Source organism: Prionailurus viverrinus, unplaced genomic scaffold (assembly GCF_022837055.1).
Source record: "Prionailurus viverrinus isolate Anna unplaced genomic scaffold, UM_Priviv_1.0 scaffold_35, whole genome shotgun sequence".
NCBI classification, from domain to species: domain Eukaryota; kingdom Metazoa; phylum Chordata; class Mammalia; order Carnivora; family Felidae; genus Prionailurus; species Prionailurus viverrinus.
Genome location: NW_025927605.1, coordinates 1,990,312 through 2,008,938, shown reverse-complemented (window position 1 = coordinate 2,008,938; position 18,627 = coordinate 1,990,312). Strand labels below are relative to the sequence as shown.

The 18,627-nt window shown below is 45.4% G+C and overlaps 1 protein-coding gene and 1 non-coding gene across 2 annotated transcripts; both read left to right on the top strand.

The window, feature by feature from the left end:
• Positions 1-11,745: 11,745 nt before the first annotated feature.
• On the top strand, positions 11,746-17,556 carry LOC125158685 (uncharacterized). The gene is made up of 7 exons (XM_047846018.1): positions 11,746-11,750; positions 12,244-12,415; positions 12,742-12,850; positions 16,214-16,354; positions 16,461-16,634; positions 17,158-17,177; positions 17,272-17,556. The coding sequence occupies exons 1-7, from the start codon at positions 11,746-11,748 to the stop codon at positions 17,365-17,367; spliced, it is 717 nt and encodes a 238-aa protein (XP_047701974.1). The 3' UTR covers positions 17,368-17,556.
• On the top strand, positions 12,906-13,096 carry LOC125158741 (U2 spliceosomal RNA). The gene has a single exon (XR_007149474.1). It is a non-coding gene; the product is annotated as a U2 spliceosomal RNA (small nuclear RNA).
• Positions 17,557-18,627: the final 1,071 nt, after the last annotated feature.

The window sequence follows — 18,627 nt, the reverse complement described above, 5'->3', positions numbered from 1 at the left end:
CTACTAGCTGCTGGTACCTAGGTAGGTCGCTCAACGTCTCTGAGCCTTTCCTGTGAAACTTAAAAAAATTTTTTTTCACATTTATTTATTTTTGAGAGACAGAGAGACAGCGCATGGCGGGGGGGGGGGGGGGGGGGGGGGGGCGGAGATACAGAATCCAAAGCAGCCTTAAGGCTCTGAGCTGTCTGTTAGCACAGAGCCCGACATGGGGCTCGAACTCACAAACCACGAGACCATGACCTGAGCTGAAGTCAGACGCTCAATTGACTGAGCCACCCAGGCACCCCAGTGTTTTTTTTTTAAGTCTCTACACCCAATGTGGGGCTCAAACTCATAACCCTAAGATCAAGAGTTGCACACTCTACTGACTGAGCCAGCCAGGTGTGCCAGAGACAGTGCTTTGAGGGTTGTCTTTCTGTCTCCTTGCTTGTAATAAGTAATAAAAAATTCTTTACTTTCAACACTTCTGTGGGCTGTGTTCAATTTGATGCACCCCAAAGAGAAAACCGTTGAATTTGGTTACAAAAAACACTTCTATTAGTCTACAGTTGGGCAAAAATCATCTAACAAAAGCCTATTTTATAATAAAATGGTGAATATTTCATGTAACTTATTGAATACTGAAAGTGAAAAACAAGATGGTCATACAGGTCGACAGTTACAGTCAGTTAGGCTTCCAACTTCGGCTTAGGTCATGAGCAGGGGAGGGGCAGAGAGAGGGAGACACACAATCCGAAGCAGGCTCCAGGCTCTGAGCTGTCAGCACAAAGCCCAACGAGGGGCTTGAACACATGAACCATGATATGACCTGAGTTGAAGTCAGACGCCCAACCGACTGAGCCACCCAGGTGTCCTGAACGTCCAGCTCTTAGTTTCATCTCAGGTCATGATCTCACGGCTTCATGAGACAGTGCAGAGCCTGCTTGGGATTCTCTCTCTCTCCCTCTCTCTGCTCCTCCCCTACTCGCTGTCTCTGTCTCTCTCAAAATAAATAGATAAACTTAAAAAATAATAATAATGGGATTGTATAGTACTATCAGAAATATTTGTTGTTTGTCCTGGCTGAAACATGACAAGATTTTTGAAAGGATTCAAAAACTATTGGTGAGGTTTTGGGGTGATGGTAGGGTTTGGAACTGATGGCCAAGAAAGAATTCTTGAAGACATCTATGGCACAAAAAGGTGATTTTATTAAAGCACTGGGTCAGGACCTGAGGGCAGAAAGAGGTGCACTGGGGTTGTGAAGAGTGGCTCATTACATACTATGGAATCAGGGGAGGTAAAGACACAAGGGAGGCCTCCAGAGGGACTTTGATATGCTAAAGAGGACTCCTAAGATACCTGGGCCTTGCTATTGTCAAGCTAACAGTATTTTCCTCTAGCAAGGCGTTAACATTATGACAGTAGGGAGTCCCTGGAGAAGTATTATACTCTGTATTTGCCTCAAGTATTTGTCAATGGGCTGCAGGTTATAAGAAAATTTAATTTTACCTGCCATTTCCTTCTTGCCTTTGTTCCCCATATCACTATGGAGGGGAGGGTGATATTAGGGGCTCCAGGAAACTGAGTCTATAGGTTTCTGGAGATTAGGCTAATGATAAGATTGCCATTTTCTTATAATTTACTAAGATATTTGTAAACTGATGGAAATTCATGTCTTGCATGACTATGATCTCTATCAGTTAACCATTTGTTTTTCCCCTTTCCTTTGTTCTTGGGCAGCCAGGAGTGCCTGAGGAAGGTCACACATATCCTTCAGTGGGGGGTGGGGGGGGTGGGGGGGGCCTGGACAGGGTGTGCCAGCTTGTGCTTTGCCCTCAGCTTGCCTTATGGCCCCTCATCATCACAACCTCAAGATCATGACCTGAGCCAAAATCAAGAGTCAGATGCTTGGGGCACCTGGGTGGCTCAGTCGGTTGAGTGTCTGACTTCGGATCAGGTCATGATCAGTTTTGTGAGTTTGAGCCCTATGCCGGGCTCTGTGATGACAGCTCAGAGCCTGGAGCCTGCTTCAGATTCTGTGTCCGCTTCTCTCTCTGTTCCTCCCCCCCGCTCACACTGTCTCTCTCTTCTCTCTCAAAAATAAAGATTTTTAAAAATTAAAAAAAAAAAAAAAAAAGAGTCAGATGTTTAACCAACTGAGTCATCCAGGTGCCCCATGATAGGAAATGTTTAAGGCCTCTCCCCTAAGCCAAATGTACCCAGAGGGAAGAAAACCCTTCCAACAGTTAGTATCATTAAAGTGGCAACCCTGTTCTTTAAGGAATTAAAAATAGCTGTCCTTGCTTTTCAAATCTATTTACAGGCTAGAAGATTGGATGGCTCCAGCTATTTCCAGAATTGTTATTCAAAGTCCATCTATCCTTTTTATCAATCCCCAAGTCTTTCCTATTTATCTCAAAAGGTATGTAGGAACTTGCATTTTTTCTCTTGTACCTTTGAGATGTAAATATTCTAACAATGTTCAGACCCTCTCTCTAATGTGCAAACTTCAGGGAATTCTTTTTTTTTTTTTAATGTTTATTTATTTTTGAGACAGAGAGAGACAGAGCATGAGTGGAGGAGGGGTACAGAGAGAGAGAGAGAGAGACACAGAATCTGAAGCAGGCTCCAGGCTCTCAGCTGTCAGCATACAGCCCAATGCTGGACTCCACCTCAACGAGCTGTGAGATCATGACCTGAGCCAAAGTCGGACGCTCAACTGACTGAGCCACCCAGGTGCCCCAAACTTCAGGGAATTCTTATCAAAAGATAAAACAAAAGGAGAAAAGGTCATTTGGAACTTGATTGGACAAATATAAATCTTCAATATCTTCTCCACAAATATTAATGGAAAATGCCCTAGTCACCTGAGTAGGTAAACTTAACTTGTTACATTTACCAGAAAAACAACTTCGATCCAACTTTTATAAATTGTGAGTTTTGTATTATTATACCTAATACATGCCAGTATTTTTTTTTTTTTACTCTGCTCACCTCAGCATTTTTTTAAAAGTAAACTCTACCCCAAACGTGGGACCTGAACTCATGACCCCAAGATCAAGAGACATACTCTATCAACTGAGCCAGCCAGGTGCCCCAATGGCAGTAATTTTTTTTAATTTATTTTTAATGTTTATTTATTTTTGAGAAAAGGAGAGACAGAGCATGAGCAGAGGAGGGTGGAGAGAGAGAGACAGAATCCAAAGTGGGCTCCAGGCTCTGAGCTGTCAGCACAGGGCCAAACAAGGGGCTCAAACCCACAAGCCATGAGATCATGACCTGAGCTGAAGTCAGATACTTAACCCACTAAGCCACTCCGGCGCCCCAGTAATTTTTTTTTAATGCTTACTTATTTTTGAGAGAGAAAGAGACACTGTGAGCAGGGAAGGGACAGAAAGAGAGGGAGACACAGAATCTGAAGCAGGCTCCAGGCTCCAAGCTGTCAGCACAGAGCTGACGCAGGGGTGGAACTTGTGAACCTCCAAGATCATTATCTGAGAGGAAGTCAGCAGTTTAACCCACCCTGCCACCCAGGTGCCCTACCAATGGCAGTAATTTTTAAATGGAAGTTATAAGGTCTCTGTTTATATCTTTCTGTATATTTGTGTGTCTACCTGTGTATTGTAGATGTGTGGTATTTCCCATCTCCTGATGGTATTACCAAAATTAATTTGTGAAAGACCTCTATGTAATTGGCTTAAAGAAAATTAAGTTCTGGGGCATCTGGGGTGAGAAGTGATGAAATTCTGAGGTGATAGTGGGGCTCATGGGGTCCGGAGTCAATGGCCAAGAATTCTTGAAGATGTCTTTGGTGCAAAAGGTGATTGATTTTATTTAAAAAACGGGGACAGGACCCGTGGGCAGGACCCTGTGGAGGGATTGGTTATATACTTGGGAATTGGGGGAGGGAGAGTTAAGAGGAAATTTCCAATGGGATTTTCATATGCTAAAGACACTCCCAGGATGCTATTGTCTAGCTATTGTCAAGCTAATGTTTTTCCCTCTAGCAAAGCATTAGCATTAAGATATCAGGGAGTTCCTGGAGAAATGTTTTACTCTGTCTACCTCAAGTATTTGTCAATGGACTGCAGATCATAAGGAAATTTAATTTTATCTGCCAGTTCCTTTTGCCTTTGTTTCCCACATCAGGAAGTGAGATGATTCATTTTCAGAAATACCAAATAAAAGCTGTGTTGCCCAGCTAACAATAGGTTTACAATCTATTGGAAATATGTATAGCCCCCCCCCCCCCCCCCCACACCACAGTGGAGTCCCAAACCCTTAGACACTTCAGTTTCTGGTTCTTCTTCCCCTCTCCATTTCCCCGGCTTATTTTTGCAGGCTTTGCAATGACCATGTGCCAAAGAACTGAAGTATCTGCCTCATCTCAAGGAATGTACATTTATTCCAGTCAGACTATTTTTTGCCTTACGTGGGCATAGGTGACTTCCAGGTAAGACTGTAACCATAGTACTCAGCCAACGAGGAATCAGGGGAGGGATTTGCACACTAGGAGATAAATTACCTGCTGTAACTGTCCCAAGTGTGCCTGTCCATCAGACACCCGCTCTTGCAAGAACTTTGATTAAAGCTTCACTTCACTGTGCTCCCAGTCTCCGTGTCCCTCCTTTGATTGGGTCGGTGGGCTTATTTCTCACACCTGGCTGGCTCAGTTGAAAAAGCATGCAGTTCTTGAACTCAAGGTCGTGAGTTTGAGCCCCACATTGGGTGTCAAGATTACTTAAACTCAAAAAGGAAAAAGAAAAAAAAAGAAAGAAAGAAAGAAAATTAAGTTCTTATATAAATTGAGTTCTCATTAATATAATAGACAGTAACCCAAATGAATTTCAGGTTCACCTGAACTAGGGAAATATTTGGTATTAAAGCTAGTTTAAGTTTGTTGGTTTGATTAAAATAAGCATGTCTTTAGTGTTATCAGCATTAAATATAATGCTTTTATTCTACCTAGGTTTACTAAAGGTTGGATGAGTTCATGTTAATCTCTTACAAAATTTGTCATCAAGAATAATAGGCTTGGGTTGATGGCCAATTTTCTCTAATATCTCATGTTTTGTGGGTAGTACAAACAAAATTGTTAAGAACAAGTAAATCAAATAGATATAAATAGGGAGCACTTGAGTGGCTCAGCCGGTCAAGCAGCCAACTCTTGGTTTCAGCTCAGGTTATGATCTCATGGTTCATGAGTTCCATCCCAAATAACACATCTTTTTCATAACTTTACATCTCAGAAACCAGGATGCAATTATTACATTCCAGAAGGCACTGCTACTATTTAGATATGTTAAAAAAACAAAATTCAACTGAGTAAATGGGAGAATCTAATTGACTTTATTCAGGGATTCATGAACCAGGCAGCATCCTACCGGCCAAGTAGTAAGGAGCCCCAAAGAGCTATACACAATGGGAGAGTTTTATAGGCAGAAATGGGGCAAGACAAGGAAGTTACTAAGAAAAGGATAGTTTCAGGTAAGGTCACCTTCCTTTGGGCGGTTGGGGAGGGGTCTATCATGCAGATTACCTCACTGGTACTGATCAGGAAATACCAGATTGACAGTTTAAAGGTCATTTCCTGTAGTTAGGTTTCTTTTTTCAACGTTTTTATTTATTTTTGGGACAGAGAGAGACAGAGCATGAACGGGGGAGGGGCAGAGAGAGAGGGAGACACAGAATCAGAAACAGGCTCCAGGCTCTGAGCCATCAGCCCAGAGCCCGACGCGGGGCTTGAACTCACGGACCGCAAGATCGTGACCTGGCTGAAGTCGGACGCTTAACCGACTGCGCCACCCAGGCGCCCCCCTGTAGTTAGGTTTCTATTTGAGCTTATTGTTTCTTTCTTTTTTTTTTTTATTTTTAACCATTCCCTCCTTTTGATCAGACTCTCTGCCTGAGAGATGTGATCAAAATTTAAGCCATCTGTGTCACTCTCAGCTACCACTATGTGGTTCTCACAACTTTTACTGATCCTTGATATGATAGTTACAGGTCCTGATGTTTTTTGCTTTATCCCTATGGTAGTAACACATCACAACTTCCCATTTGAAATTTTTTACTTTCATATTTTTTAAGGTTTTATTTTTTATTTTAATTTTTAAATTTTTATTTGTTTGTTTTGTAAGGGTTAAATTGTAGTGTGGGGCTAACCTGTAGCCTTAAGAAATAACAGCTTTGTTTTAACACTGTAGATTAAGAGATAACAGCCTTGTCCTATCAATCAAGGGAACAAAAGTTTAAGGAAAATCAACTGGTTTAGTGTTTGATTGGATTGGGGCAAGGGCATGTCTGAACTGTTTCCACCCCCATCTGGGAACTATTTCTTTGTTCTGTCCCCAGGTGATGATAAGACGATGTGGTCGGCTATAAAAACTCTATACCCCGGCTGTTCGAGACCGCACTCTGGTCAAGAGTGTCGGTCCCGATCGGTTGGCCTTGCCTCTCATTGCAATAAATTTTGCTGTGACTGTCCCTGGTGCCTGTAGCATTCTGTTTCAGGAGTTGTGTGGATGCAACAGTTTTTGTTATTTTAGAACGAGCAGGGGAGATGGGCAGAGGAAGAGAATCTTAAGCAGGCTCTGTGCTCAGCACATAGCTAGACGCAGGGCTTGATCCCATGACCATGGGATCATGACCTGAGCCCAATTCAAGAGTCAGAGGCTCAATGAACTGAGCCATGCAGACACCTCTTAAAATTTTTATTTTAAGTAGGCTCCATATGCAATGTGGGTCTTGAACTCACAACCCCAAGATCAAGGTCACATGCTGTACCAACTAGCCAGCTCCGCACCCCTTTAAGATTTTATTCTAAGGTAATCTCTACACCCAACATGGGGTTCAAACTCACACCCCCAAGATCTAGAATTGCATGCTCTATCAACTGAGCCAGCCAGGCACCCCTGAAATTTTTTAGCTGACCATTTTCTTCATTTCTAGGCATACCAGACTTAGATTGTTGGCTAGAGGCTGTAAACATGCATGCCTTTAAAGACTGAGAGCATAAGGTGCCAGGGAGATTACTATGATTGCTATAAGCAAGATACTTCCCAATCTCTGGAGTATACTTTGGGGCAAGAGTTCCCAAGACAAAAACCAATCACAATCAAATAAGTCAGAGAGGGGCGCCTGGGTGGCTCGGTTGGTTAAACATCCGACTTCGGCCCAGGTCATGATCTCACGGTCCGTGAGTTCGAGCCCCGCATCAGGCTCTGTGCCGACAGCTTAGAGCCTGGAGCCTGTTTCAGATTCTGTGTCTCCCTCTTTCTCTGACCCTCCCCCATTCATGCTCTGTCTCTCTCTCTGTCTCAAAAATAAATAAACTTAAAAAAAATTTTTTTTAAATAAGTCAGAGAAAGACCTTCAAAGGAGTCACTTTTGTTTATTTGTTTGTTTTTGAGAGAGAGCATGAGGGAGGGAGGCAGAGAGAGAGAGAGAAAGAGAGAGAGAGAGAGAGAGAGAGAGAGAGAGAGAGAGAGAGAGAATCCCAAGCAGGGTCCATGCTGTCAGTACAGAGCCTGATGAGGGGCTCGATCTCATAAACCATGATATCAAGACATGAGCCAAAATCCAGAGTCACACGTTTAACCAACTGAGCCACCCAGATGCCCCTGAAGGAGTCACCTTTTATTATTTTTTTAATGTTTAATTTTGAGAGAGAGAGTGTGTGTGTGAGTGGGAAAGAGGCAGACACAGAATCTGAAACAAGCTCCAGGCTCTGAGCTGTCAGCACAGAGTCCGAAACAGGGCTGGAACTCACGGACCTCGAGATCTTGACCTAAGCCAAAGTCTGACGCTTAATTGACAGAGCTACTCAGGCACCCCAGGAAGTCACCTTTTTAAGTGAAGTAGGTTGCTCAGTGATCTCTTTTGTAACTGAATTTCAACTTCCCCAGAAATGTTAATCAAGGCACAGCAGGTGGTGTTGGCCACAGCAAAGATACCTCCATGCTTAGCTAAAAGACAATCAGTTTTATTATCAAGAACAAGTTTGACTAGAGATTCCGGATATTTGTTGGGTAGCTATTGCTTTTGCAATGGATTCTGCAGTATTTTTTGAGAGCTAAAGAGAGATACTTTGTCATAGCCTCATTGGTGCTCATTACTCCTGACCAGGCAAGTAGGGACCTGCCAAAGGAAGTGAATCCTGAATCATGAAAGCCTCCAGATAGGTCCCGTCTAACTTGACAATGTAAATTCAGAGGAGTTGACCAAACAGGTGTCTTAGCTTGTTTGTAAAAAGTTAGGGACACAGATAGACAACCTAAGAGGCATTGCCCAGCTATGTGCCAAGCATCTAGGCATTCATACACCCAAGGAGAATGATAACCACTGCAGGAAAACAAAACAAAACAAAAAACCTTATTGGGCACAAACCATTTCCATGAAGGTGGTACTGTTAATGGATTCATTCACAGAGATTGTTTCTTTGCTAATCCAAGCAAGGGGTCAGTTAGGTTTTCTCCTAGCCTGAAATGAAAAGTTGTTCTAAATTCCAGAGGTTATTCGTCTTAGCAGTGGCCTGGGAGATAATGGATGATGGTGTTAATTTCCCAGGCCAGTGCCAGAGTAAAGCAAAGAGAGGGAAGAAGAGATTCATGTTTAGTTAAAGTATGAAGTGTTGATCTAGCATCTTGGAAGAAAGTAGTTTACCTTGATGTCAGCTACTTCTCTTCCTAATTTGATTTGGAGATCTCCAACTTTTGTGCAGGACCAGATCTCAGATGTAACCTTCTTCAGCTGTGAGACGGAGATTCAGGTTTTAAGTCCCTGATATTTGGCTGCTATCTGGGTTGTGACAAAGACCTGCTATATACTCCCATCCAAGGAGACTCAAAACAGTCTTTGTTCTTAGCGATTCCAAATCAGAAGGGCAGGAGGAAATTGGAAATGTAAATTTGGTGAGTCATAGCCAGATATTTGAGGAAACTAGAGGAATTCAGGATCAAGTCTAATTTACAGATAGATAAAACCTCAAAAACAATTAACAGGATTTAAGCCAATATAGCCAGGGGTACGTGGGGTCTAAGGTTCAAGCCCCTCTTGGGTATAGAGATTACTTAAAATAAAATATATTAAGGGGCACCTGGGAGACTCAGTTGGTTAAGCCTCTGACTCTTGATTTCAGCTCAGGTCATGATCTCACAGTTTCTTCGTTCCAAGCCCCTAATCAGGCTCCACACTGACAGTGCAGAGGCTGCTTGGGATTCTCTCCCTCTCCCTCTCTTTGCCCCTCTCCCACCGATCCTGCTCATGTCCTCTCACTCTGTCAAATTAAATAAACTAAAAAAAAACAAAAAACAAAAAACAAAAAAAACCCCGAAAGAACCACTTTTTGTTTTCTGTGAATTGTCTGCACCTGGTCTTTGCCCTTTTTTTAAAAAACTATATGGTTTGTCTGTTATAATTATTTGCAGGAGCTCTTTATATTTTAGAAAAAAAGTACGTTTTCTGTGGTCTGGGTTCCATGTATTTATTTTATTTTATTTTATTTTATTTTTAATTAAATTAATTTTGATTTAATTTCATTTAATTATTCATTGTTTAACTTACATCCAAGTTAGTAGCATATACTGCAAAATGATTTCACGAGTAGATTCCTTAATGCCCCTTACACATTTAGCCCATCCCCCCCACAACCCCTTCAGTAAACCTCTGCTTGTTCTCCATATTTATGAGTCTCTTATGCTTTGTCCCCCACCCTGTTTTTATATTATTTTTGCTTCCCTTCCCTTATGCTCATGTGGCTTGTATCTTAAAGTCCTCTTATGAGTGAAGTCATACGATATTTGTCTTTCCTTGACAGACTAATTTTGCTTAGCATAATACCCTCTAGTTCTATCCACATACTTGCAAATGACAAGATTTCATTCTTTTTAATTGCCGAGTAATACTCTATTGTATATATATATGATGTATATATACATATATATGTATATATGTACATATACATATATATGTCATATATATGTCATATATATATATATATATATATATATATATATACACACATATACCACATCTTCTTTATCCATCATCCATTGATGGACATTTGGGCTCTTTCCATACTGTGGCTGTTGTCGATCGCGTTGCTATAAACATTGGGGTGCATGTGCCCCTTCGAAACAACACACCTGCATCCCTTGGGTAAATACCTAGTAGTGCAACTGTTGGGTCATAGGGTATTTCTAGCGTTAATATTTTGAGGAAACTCCATTCTGTTTTCCAGAGTGGCTGCACCAGTTTGCATTCCCAGTAGCAGTGCGAAAGAGATACTCTTTCTCCACATCCTCGCCGACATCTATCGTCGTCTGAGTTATTAACGTTAGCCATTCTGACAGGTGTGAGGTGGTAACTCACGGTGGTTTTGATTTGTATTTCCCTGACGATGAATGTTGCTGAGCATTTTTTCACGTGTCGATTGGCCATCTGGATGTCTTCTTTGGAGAAGTGTCTGTTCATGTCTTTTGCCCGTATCTTCACTGGATTATTTGTTTTTGGGTGTGGAGTTTGATAAGTTCTTTATAGATTTTGGAGACTAACCCTTTATCTCATATGTCATTTGGACATATCTTCTCCCATTCAATCAGTTGCTTTCAGTTTTGCTGATTGTTTCCTTTGCAGTACAGAAGGTCCCAGTAGTTCATTTTGCTTTTGTTTCCCTTGCCTCCGGAGACCTGTTGCGTAAGAAGTGCTACAGCCGAAGTCAAAGAGGTTTTTGCGTTTTTCTCCTCTAAGATTCTGATGGTTTTCTATCTGACATTAAGGTGTTTCATCCATTTCGAGTTTATTTTTGTGTGTGGTATAAGAAAGTGGTCCAAGTCCATTTTTTCTGCATGTTGCTGTCCAGTTTTCCCAGCACTGTCTGCTGAAGAGACTGTCTTTATTCCATTGGATACTCTTTCCTGCTTTGTCAAAGATCAGTTGGCCATATGTTTGTGGATCCATTTCTGGGTTCTCTATTCCGTGCCATTGATCTCAGTGTCTGTTTTTGCAAGAGTACCACACTGTCCAGATGATTACAGCTTTGCAATACATCTTGAAGTCTGGGAGTGTGATGCCTCAGCTTCAGTTCTCTTTTTCAAGATTGCATTGGCTATTTGGGGTCTTTTCTGGTTCCATACAAACTTTGGGATTGTTTCTTCTAGCTCTATTGAAGACTGCTGGTGTTATTCTGATAGGGATTGCACCAATATTCATTGTTAACTGATTTGTCCTTAGTCTCCTGTAACGTGATGTGACACACCTGGGCAGGTGCTGGAAGCAGAGACCAGACAGACCCCGCTCCTGCCCTGGGGGGTGCATCCAGCTGCAGATGGGGACTGAGACACTTGCCCGGATGGCCAGAATACCAGGCAGAACAGGAAAGCCAAAGAGAGATGAACAATTGCTTGGGGCGTTCAGACGATAGCAACCCCCCTCTCAGCAAAACCCAATGAGCGAGTATAAGATGGTCTGTCTGATACAGGGGCCCCCGGATGGCTCCGTCGCTTGAGTGTCCAACTTGGGCTCAGGTCCTGAACTCGCGGTTCCCGGGTTCAAGCCCCGCCTCGGGCTCTGTGCTGACTCTCACAGTCAGGAGCCTGCTTCAGATTCTGTGTCTCCGTCTCCCCGTCTCCCTCTGCCCGTCCCCTGTTCATTCTCTGTCTCTCAAAAATAAATAAACGTTAAAAAAAATTAAAAAAAAAAAAAAAGGATGGTCTGATACACGCATATCTGAACACAGATCTGGGAGTAGGAGGCGCAAAGAGTCCTATGTCGTCAGGTCAGGTGCAAACGAAGCCCATTATGTATCGTTTCATGTGCACTTCATTCATTCATTCACCAAATTTCTTTTTTTTCTTAGTTTTTATTTAAGTTTATTTATTTATTTTGAGAGAGAGAGGGAGAGAGAGAGAGAGAGAGAGAGAGAGAGAGAGAGAGAGAATCCCAAGCAGGCTCTGTGCTGTCAGCGAAGAACCCGATGCAGGGCGCCATCTCACAAATCGTGAGGTCACGACCTGAGCCAAAGTCAAGAGTCGGACCCTTAACCCACCGAGCCACCCAGGCGCCCGAAATTTCTTTTTTTCAACAAATATTTCTCTGGTGCCACATGTGTGCTGAGCACCGTCGAGTAGCTAGGGACTAAAAAAGCTATTGATAGGATTCATTCACAGAAAGAAGCAGGAATAGACGCAAGGGCTGGAGCTGGGAGGGAGGGGGGGGAGGGGGAATCCCTCCAGCGGCCCAGCCCCGCCTCCCGAGATGTGGCAGGCCTCTTCCCTGCCCTCCACTTTCTACCACCTGCCTTCCGCCTTGCAGGGAGGCTACCACCGGCTCCGGGAAGCCCCTCCCGCAGACCTGCCGCTCCCCTGACTCAGAAGGAGCTGCTCGACCGACAGATACCAAGGTCGTCTTTGCGCCGGCGTGCGACCAATTTAATACGGTAAGGTCTCGGAGTTTCTAGGGAGAGGGTCTTGCGCCTTTGCCTTGCCTCAAGAAGACCCTCCGCCAAGAGGTCCCTTCCACAGGCCCCTCTTGACGGCACCCCCGATCCTCTTTGGTCCCGTCTTTAGTCTCCGTTATGTACAAAAGCGGAGACCGACCGCCCGGCGCGGCTTCGACTCTCGGCGCGCGGAAGCGATCCCGGGGTCCAGGGGGCCTGCTTTAGCCACGCCTCCGCGGGCGGGAAAAGGCGGGGAATTCAAATTAGGAACGGCGTTGGGCGAGAGCGACGAAGCGTCGACAGAAACACAGTTTCTCTTTTAAAAGGTAGAGGATTTAAAAACCTGCACAAGAGCCTACTGCCTAGTGTGGCTCCCATACCAAAGTCCGAGAAGCGAGGGAAGTGAGACCTGGAAGGAGGATGACCTGGCTCACCGTGAGTGCAATGTGGATGGCGGCAGGGCGGTGGCGGGGAGGCGGGCGCGACCGGTATCGCTTCTCGGCCTTTTGGCTAAGATCAAGTGTAGTATCTGTTCTTATCAGTTTAATATCTGATACGTCCTCTATCCGAGGACAATATATTAAATGGATTTTTGGAGCTGGGAGATGGAATAGGAGCTTGCTCCGTCCACTCCACGCATCGACCTGGTATTGCAGTACTTCCAGGAACGGTGCACCCCTGCTCGGGGGACAACACGTGTGGTGCCTAAAGTCAGCTTTTGTGTGTTCTTCATGATATTTCTGCAAATGCCTGCTTACGTTGCGTTTTTTTCTCGTAAGGGTTTTGAGCTTTCTCTCGGCAGGCTGGGATGTTTTACGCTCTGCGGAAACTTTCCTGCTACCCCCAGGAAATAGCTTGGGAGAAAAATGCGCATGTATTCTTGGTTGTTGGTTCTTAGTCCCACGCAGTATGGGGGAGGCATGCTCACTCCCGTGACAAGTCTTCCGCGGGGACGTATCTCTGCTACTCTTTGTCTTTCGTGTTTCTGTGTGGGGCGTGTGGAGACTTAACAGCTGACGTCTTTAAGCGGTAGTTCTTTCTTCGATGGAGGGCTGCTACGAGATCCATCGCGGGAAGCCCGTACCCCCACGTGGCGTATGTCCTGAACCGCGCTTCTTTTTACCTTCTGCCCCGGTAAGACGTTTTCCTAACCCCATCATCGTTCGTGGTACGAGACGGACGTCGCCACGTAGTGAAAAGCCGAGGCTTCACGGCCCCGGAAGGTCTGTGACATCTCTTTCTTTTACAACCCCTTAAAAGTGTCCGTTGTTGACGCACACCTTCCAAGAGTGGACCGGGCCAAATGTGGGTGCGGGCTGTAGTCTGCCAACCCCTGATATAAAACACCTTTTTGTCTTGTCATGGAGATGCCTCCCTTCAGGCTTCTTGACAGTCCGCTGCCACAACTAGGGAAAGGCCTTACATTTACAAGTGGCTGTGGCTCGTGACCAAAGTGGAAACGGAGAGTTCCTGCTCACTTGTGTCTCCCGGGTTTTCCATCCATGTTAATTAAGTACATTTGTTGAGCACGCACACTGTACACTCTTCCTTAAATGCCTTTGTGTTGGCGGACGTTTCCAGGGTTTCTTCCTTAAACGCGTGGTTCCTGCAGTTTCCCTCCACCTGTCATCACCAGGACTTTTTATGTTTGAGGGCAGATCGGGATTAAAATCTCTGCCAGCGCTCAAGAGGACTCATGATTAGAACAACTGAATGAATCTAGGGAGGCCTGGGTGGCTCAGTCAGTTAAGCATCCAACTCGTGGTCTCGGCTAGGTCATGAACCCTCGGTTGGTGAGTTTGAGCCCCACCTCGGGTTCTGGGCTGACAGCGTGGAGCCTGCCTGGGTTTCTCATTCTCCTCTTTCTCTGCCCCTCCCCGACTCACGTTCTCTCTCTCTCTCTCTCTCTCTCTCTCTCTCTCTCTCTCTCTCAAACAAATAAGTAAATATTTTAAAAATTAGAAAGAAAAGAAAGAAGAATGCTGAAAACTTTCCGAATTCTGGAGGGATCATGTAGGGAGAAAAAGTAAATGTTTCATCTTTGTTTACAAAGGTATAATTTGCCAAATTGTCGATAGCTTAAGAGAAAAGATAAAAAAGGTTTCAAAAAAAATCTGGAAACACAAAACATTAAAGAACAAGCAATGAAGTCATAACAATGATCCTCCTCCTCAACTCATTCAGTCTCATGTAATTAATATTTATTCTACTTGAGTCCAGTTTTTCCATTAGTTGTGGAAATTTTTACCCAGTTCTGTTTTGTGATCTTAGACTTATCAAAACCTTGGACTTGCAGGGGCGCCTGGGTGGTTCAGTTGTTTAAGTGCCGGGCTCTTGAGTGCAGCTCAGGTCAGCATCTCACGGTTTGTGGGATCGAGCCCTGGCGTGGGGCTCTGTGCTGACAGCACGGAGTCTGCTTGGGATTCTCTCCCCCCACCCCCCGCTTCCCCCCCCCCCCCCCCCGCCCTCCCACACTTTCTCTTTCTCTCACTCTCTCTCTCTCCCTCCCTCCCTCCCTCTCAAAATAAATAAACTTAAGGGAGAGAAAGAAAGAAAGAAAGAAAGAAAGAAAGAAATTGTACTTGTCAAAGTACAAGGGATGGATGAAATCAGTCTCCATCATGGAGTGTTACCCTCTGAGGGGGTCTCAACAGGAAGCCTGGGCTTACACACCCTCTTGTGTCTGACACCTGGATGGCCTTGAACCTTCCGGTCTCAGGACCTTGGTTTTCTTGTCACCTAAGTTAAGCACAGGATGGATGACTCCCAAGGTGCTGGGAGGTCCTGACGCACAGGGGGCGGCGGGGTGGGGGTGTGTGTGTGTGGGGGGGGATCCGTCCCTTAGAGGCTCCCTGCTTCCCCCTGCTGCCCCCAAAGAGAAAAAGAAAATCGGTTCATCGGCTGAGATGATGACTCAGCCCTAGAGGCGGTGCAGTGCGGGTAAAGGAGCCGGCTGCCTGGCAACCCACTTTGGATCTTAAACCCCTGGCCAGGCACCCAACGTTCTGCCCTCAGCAGCCAGGTGTCCAGGTCCTTGAATCCGCCCCCCACACATCTGAGTCTGTCTCCCAAGTCCGGTTAGCTTGAAATCTCTTTCTGAAAGTGTGCTTTTCTCATCTGTTAAGTGGGGATCGTGAACGCTGATTGATCCACTTTCCTCAGAAAGTGGATGGGAACGAGAGGACCCGTCAGTCGCAAAGATGCAAAACCAACCAGCCAAGAGGAAGGGTCCCCTTAATTCTGTGGGAGGAAGCAGAGCAAGACAGCTGAGGATGTTGGGAGGTGGGGCCTCGGCAGCCTGGATCTCTTTGGATGTAAAATACGATAAGTAACACCTTCTCTTTGGGATTGTTGGAAGACCAAAAGGACAATGTGGGGATTTGCCGACCCGGCCCACGGTGGGTGCCCAAGGATGGCAGGCAAGTTTTGAAGCCCGGTTCTTGGGGGAGTCTAACTAGTTTTATGGATCCAGTCTAGCTGGGCATGACACTTGCTGTCCAGCACACAAACCCTGATATTCTTTCTAGCCCCGGGATCCCGAACGCAGTCGGGGCGGGAGGTTGGGGGGGGGGGGGGGAGGGGAGGGGCAGATACTCTGCTGGCCCTTGCCACTGCCTTGATCACGTGTAACTATCCAGGGTTTTCAGGCTGGCTTGGGGTAACACCGCCCGGCCCCGTCAAAGAAACGCAGCGTGAACAGTCCCACACCTCTTGGCTCCTGTCTCTCAAGGAACATGCAAGTGAATCTAATTAATGACCTTCAGTATCTTCTGTGCTTTTTTATTATCCCATCCGCAGTTCCTGGAGCCTTCCGGTCACTTACAATTCAAACAAAAGAAACACCAAAAAGCTCGCTCGTGTGTCATGGGCTCCTTTTCTCTGTCTCGGCACCAGAAGGTTCTAGAAACCGTTTGCAGACTCTCCTCAGGGACTCAGAAGGTCAGGGTGAGAGAAGGGTGGAGAGAAATTGGTTTGCATGTATCGGTAGTGAGAGTGGAGATCCTGAGGAATATATCTGCTGCTTCTGCCGGTCTCTCTCCCTCAGTCATCAAGTGCCGTCGCCGAGCACTTCTCAAACGGTCCCGTACGCACACGCACGCACACAAACACACACGCCAGGAGAGTCTTGTTAAGAAACCCGTGGTCCTGCGTTTCCAGCATGCTCACGGGACCCTAATGCTGCTGATCTGGAGACCTCGCTTTGAGCAGCGAGACTGCGGTAAAATGTCCCACCTCGGGTCTTTTGTATTTTTTTTTAAGTTTATTTACTTATTTGTGTGTGTGTGTGTGTGTGTGTGTGTGTGTGTGTGTGTGAGAGAGAGAGAGAGAGAGAGAGAGAGAGAGGGAGAGAGAGGGAGAGAGAGGGAGAGAGAATCCCAAGTAGTCTCCGCACTGCCCATTGAGGGGCTCGAACTCACAAACTGTGAGATGGTGACCTGAGCCGAAATCAGGAGCCGATGGTTGCTTAACCAGCTGAGCCGTCCAGGCGCGCCTGCATCAAAAATGTTAAAAACAGGTTATCAGAAGAATTTTTAATAGAAAAATCCAGGGGTGCCTGGCGGGCCAGTGGGTAGAGCATGTGATTCCTGATCTTGGAGTTGTTGTGAGTTCGAGCCCCACGTTGGGTGTAGCGATTACTTAAAACTAAAATCTTTTTAAAACGAGAGAGAGAGAAGAAAAATCCGGAAATATATCTAAATACGTATGAGGACTTTTTTTTTTTTTTTTTTTTACATGATCAGGGTGGCGTCTGAACCTGACGGTCCGTGGGCTATTATTCCGTATAGGATGCCGGGACGGCTGGGTAGCCATCCAGAAAAAGTAACGTCAGACTTATACTCCAATTCCTATACTAGGACGGATACGAAGAAGTGTGCTCTGTGCTCGAGGTGGAAATGCAAAATGATGAACCATTTAAAGGACGACGGGCAAAGGATAGAGACACTCAGTAACTTGACCAAACTCACAAGAAGCCGGTGCGTGAACTGGAATGAGAAACCATTAATTTGCAATGGGAAATACTCCTTTGCGATGACAGAACATGCATGTCTGCCATCCCAGGCACCTCACTGCACAGATCAAGATGCCCGTGACGTTCCGGGAGGGAGGCCCGGTGGGGCGCCTGGCTGGCTCCGTCAGAAGAGCATGGGACTGTCGATGATCTCAGGGTCGTGAGTTCAGACCCCATGTTGGGCATGGAGCCTACTTTAAATAAATAAATAAATAAATAAATAAATAAATAAATAAATAAATAAATAAGCGAGCACGCACAAGATGACCAGATAAACGTGGAAGCGAGCAGAAAGTTGGTAGAACGCAGTGAGGGTCATAATTACCACAAGCCAGGAGGTCTGCTGATCACCTTCCATATGTAGAGATCACATTATATAATATTTATTCATTCATTTATTCGACCAAATATACGAAGTGTCCAGTATATGCCAGGTACTGTCCTAAGCACTGGAAATATAACTGTGGACTATGGAATAAAGAACAAAAACAAACAACAAACAAACAAAAAACAGGTAAGGGAGAACAGGGGCCCTGAGTGGAGGAGGGAAGATTATATGCCTGCTGTTAGTACTCTCGCTTTCCAGATGAGGAGCTACAGAGAAGTGAATGGCCTGAGGTGTTTCCCTGTGCTTGGTTCTCACAGATATACTACGTACCAAACATGTCTTGTTATTCCCTCTTTTTAAAAAAATGTTTGTTTCTTTGTTTATTGAGAGAGAGAGAGGGCGAGGGCGCGCATGAGCGCACGTTCGAGGGGGGGGGGGGGGGGGGCGGAGAGAGAGGGAGACCGAGGATCCGAAGCAGGTTCCGTGCTGTTGGCACAGAGCCGGATGAGGGGCTCCATCCAACTCACCGACCTTGAAGATCAGGACCAAAGCCAAAGTGGGGCGCTTAACCGACTGAGCCACCCAGGCACCCCACGTGTCGTTATTCCTAATAATTCTGTCTAATGATTTCTCATCTCATCATCTCTTAGTTTACAGGACAATGGGCAAATGGTTTCTTGAAGGCGGAGGGTGAAGCGAGGAGGACAAGGTCCAGGCTAGGTCACACTAGGCAGACTGGGTTTAGACGGCTTCCGTCCTGTCCGCCCCCGCACACCTACCTGTGTGTCAGGCTCAGCAACGCTTAGTCTCCTCCTGGGCTGGACACACAAGAATAACTTTTCTCTTGCTTGCTTGCTTGCTTGCTTGCTCCTC

What these genes read in the sequence shown, in the direction of transcription:
- LOC125158685 (XM_047846018.1), top strand. An exon ending in CGTGCGACCAATTTAATACG is followed by an intron (nt 12,416 to 12,741) that starts GTAAGGTCTCGG and finishes CTCTTTTAAAAG; the next exon opens with GTAGAGGATTTAAAAACCTG. An exon ending in CTTTGAGCAGCGAGACTGCG is followed by an intron (nt 16,635 to 17,157) that starts GTAAAATGTCCC and finishes TTACATGATCAG; the next exon opens with GGTGGCGTCTGAACCTGACG.